This window comes from Dufourea novaeangliae, unplaced genomic scaffold (assembly GCF_001272555.1).
Source record: "Dufourea novaeangliae isolate 0120121106 unplaced genomic scaffold, ASM127255v1 scaffold28, whole genome shotgun sequence".
Classification (NCBI taxonomy): domain Eukaryota; kingdom Metazoa; phylum Arthropoda; class Insecta; order Hymenoptera; family Halictidae; genus Dufourea; species Dufourea novaeangliae.
In genome coordinates, this window is record NW_015373917.1 from 1,291,293 (window position 1) to 1,294,473 (window position 3,181).

A 3,181-nucleotide genomic window follows, 5' to 3' on the forward strand; every position below is an offset into this window, starting at 1 on the left:
AAAGAGTGCAAAGTGAGCAACTCGATGGAACTTCAGAAATGGAAGTTTATGCATATGAAGCAAGTGATACAGTTGAAGAAATGGATATTATAAAAGATAGCAGAGAAAAGGAAGAGGTATACTATAAAAGTAATAATAAGCAAGTTATAACATATGATGTAGACGAAGATTGGCAGGATGAAGATATGGAAGAGGAGGAGGAGGCGGAGGTGGAAAAATCATTCCACAGAATCATTAGAAGAGCAAAGAATTCTACATGAAGAAAGAAGATCTGTAAATAATCAAACACTTAGTTCTCCTTTACAAATTAGTAGACCAGAATCTAGGGATAATATGGAATCTATAGATAGATTAGAGAAATCTAAATTATCTCAAGACTATAAAAATAATATAAATAACGAGGAAAATGTTGATAATAATATAAGTCATGAGATTGTAAAAAATGTTGAAAATAATTTGTTGTATACAGTCCTTGGTACAAAGAGACAAACATCTGTAAAACCGTTACATACAGAAAAACTCACAGATGCTCATTATATTAAGGTGTGTACAGTTTATGTATTAATAGGTATTATATTAGTAGCTGTTAATATCACTTGTTAAGACAATATTCTTTTTGTAGATGGAACAGCTTGATGAGAATACCATACCAGTCGAAGGAACAATTTATTATGAAGGAGATAACATAGAAACTTTATATGTTGCTCAGGCTGTAGATGATAGTGAACAGTATACGTATGATGCTGCACCATTAGAACAAGATGAACAAGTATGGGAAGGGAGTAACTCGGACACCAATCAAAATCAAGAGAAAGAAAATTCTCAAGTATTGTTTTTCAGAATAAAAAATTTATATTCTCCTCTCACTTGACTATTAAATACAATGAACCTCTGAATGTATTTTCAGGACCAAATATTTTTACATGAAGACGAAGACGGACAACTATATTTTAAGGACGATAGTGGAATTTTGCAACCGGTATATTTAACTGAAGATGGTCATTATGCCATTGCAGAAAGTAGCGATGATCATGAGGACAAAGAGCCACAAGTTAAATCTGAACTGAGTGTCAGACAAATAGAAGAGGAATCTGATTCTGTTCCAGATACTGAAGTTAAATCCTCTCAGAGCAACAAACAGGTATTTTTAAGCATATCTGAAGGATCTGTATTCATACAGAATTTTCCTGTCCTCCTATGTACTGTTTTCATTTTTATTTATTTTTTTTTTTCAGACTTCTATGGTTTCTGCTACTGACCTTGACAACGAGGATAATACAGTGACAATATCATTGATAATATCTGAAGATGAGCATGGTCAGAAACGAACTCAAGTCATTATACCTACAACAGATAACCTAAAATGTGATATTTGTAACAAAAGTTTTAAGACATCGTTTCAATTACTTCGACACAATAGATTGAAACATGCTCGTGAAGAAGATATTACAACGAGAAATTTCCCATGCGACTTATGCCCTAAAAGGTGATTTTTCGGAACTGTTCCGTTTGGCACTGATAGTCTAGTAGCTTGAAAATAATTTACCATCCTTCCATCTGCTAGGTATCCAGATCAAAATTCGTTGGCTCGGCACAGAAAGACTCATACTGGTGACCGACCGTTTCAATGCCTCGAGTGTCATAAAAACTTCCCTACGTCAACCGCTCTGCGTCGTCACTTGACGCTCCATAATTCACAGTCTCGACCTCTTCCGTGCATTTACTGTGGTCGCCGTTTCGCAGAGAAAGCCAGTCTGGTCAAACACGAGAAGTTGCATTTAGCTGGTGATCAGCGGACCCACACATGCGACGTATGTCATAAGTCATTCTTACATGCAACTGATCTGAGTCTCCATAAAAAGTATCACGATCCTGATAAGAAATTTGACTGTGAGGTTTGTGGTCGAGAGTTCAACCGATTGAACAATTTGCAGAGACATATGATGGTACATCAACAAGTACGTATGATCAATATGATCTTAGACATTACATTGTTCGCGAGTCTCAGTACAAGAGAGAGGTTCATACTAGTCGTCGTTTCTCATATTTTCTGCAATTTGTACGCATCACGTAAAATGACTAAAACTCATACCAAAAGTATTGTATATGTATATTTCTAGAAAAAGAATTATCCATTTTAAAATACTTTTTTGTGTATTAGTCAATTTAATATAAGTCTATATATATATATATACATATATACACACACACACACACCCGACCCTCGATTTACGCGGAGCGTTCGCTCCATGTGGTTCTTCTTTATGCGAATAAAAACCGTCTAAATGGAGTCTGCCTGTACAAAAAAAAATTCTCAAGAGAAAAGGCAGTATAAGTTATCAAAATATTTATTTAAGAAAGAACTAAATGGAATGAACACTCCGCGTAAATCGAGGGACGGGTGTATATATATATACATATATATGCATGTATATATGTATATACATATATATGTATGTATATATGTATTTATATTATTATAATTATGAACTGCAGCAAGGGGCTAACGAGGAAGTACTCTCATGTGATGTTTGTGGCATCACGTATAAGTTTATGAGCTCATTGACGAGACATATGGTAACAACACACATGAACCCGGAGAAATTAAGACAACAGGCGGAGGAACAACGAAAGAAACGAGAAAATAATTACAGACGTTATCTGGAAAATCGAAAAATGTATGAAACTCAACACTCGGGTGGATATAGTACAAAACGCAATTACCAGCATGCGCGTCTGCTCAGCGGTAGTAACGACGAAGCAGCTTGATTCGTATTTTCTAATGATCATTGTATTATTGGAATAATCACCGTGATGAGACTATATATTTTAAAACGAAAGAAAAGTGAATGAACAGACATGTATAAGTACTGCGCACGAAGAGTAGGACAAATGATGAGTATTGTGAGTGGCGTAGCGACATCTCTGTATAATTTTATTACTATGGCGATAATAGATGTGCATTTAATACAATAAGTATATAAACAGTGTAATATCTATAAAACGTCCACCTACATATCTTTATAAAAATTCATAAGTATGTTTACAAAAAAAAGCAAGAACGTAAATGTCTATTTAAAATAAGGTATGTATGTATAAATACATAATTTATTTTGATTGTATATAAGGAATCTAAGGTGTAGATACAAACTATTACTAGCAATGCTCTAATATATACATA

The 3,181-nt window shown here is 34.2% G+C and overlaps 1 protein-coding gene across 1 annotated transcript in view; it reads left to right on the forward strand.

Annotated features, from left to right (window-relative positions):
* The window catches only part of LOC107194343 (zinc finger protein 184-like), a 3,139-nt gene extending 255 nt beyond the window's left edge, over positions 1-2,884 (forward strand). The window contains 7 exon segments of the mRNA XM_015583956.1: positions 25-214; positions 216-543; positions 623-826; positions 908-1,141; positions 1,236-1,486; positions 1,565-1,958; positions 2,497-2,884. Coding sequence (XP_015439442.1) covers positions 25-214; positions 216-543; positions 623-826; positions 908-1,141; positions 1,236-1,486; positions 1,565-1,958; positions 2,497-2,769 — 1,874 coding nt within the window. The 3' untranslated portion in view covers positions 2,770-2,884.
* The last annotated feature ends 297 nt before the right edge of the window (positions 2,885-3,181 follow it).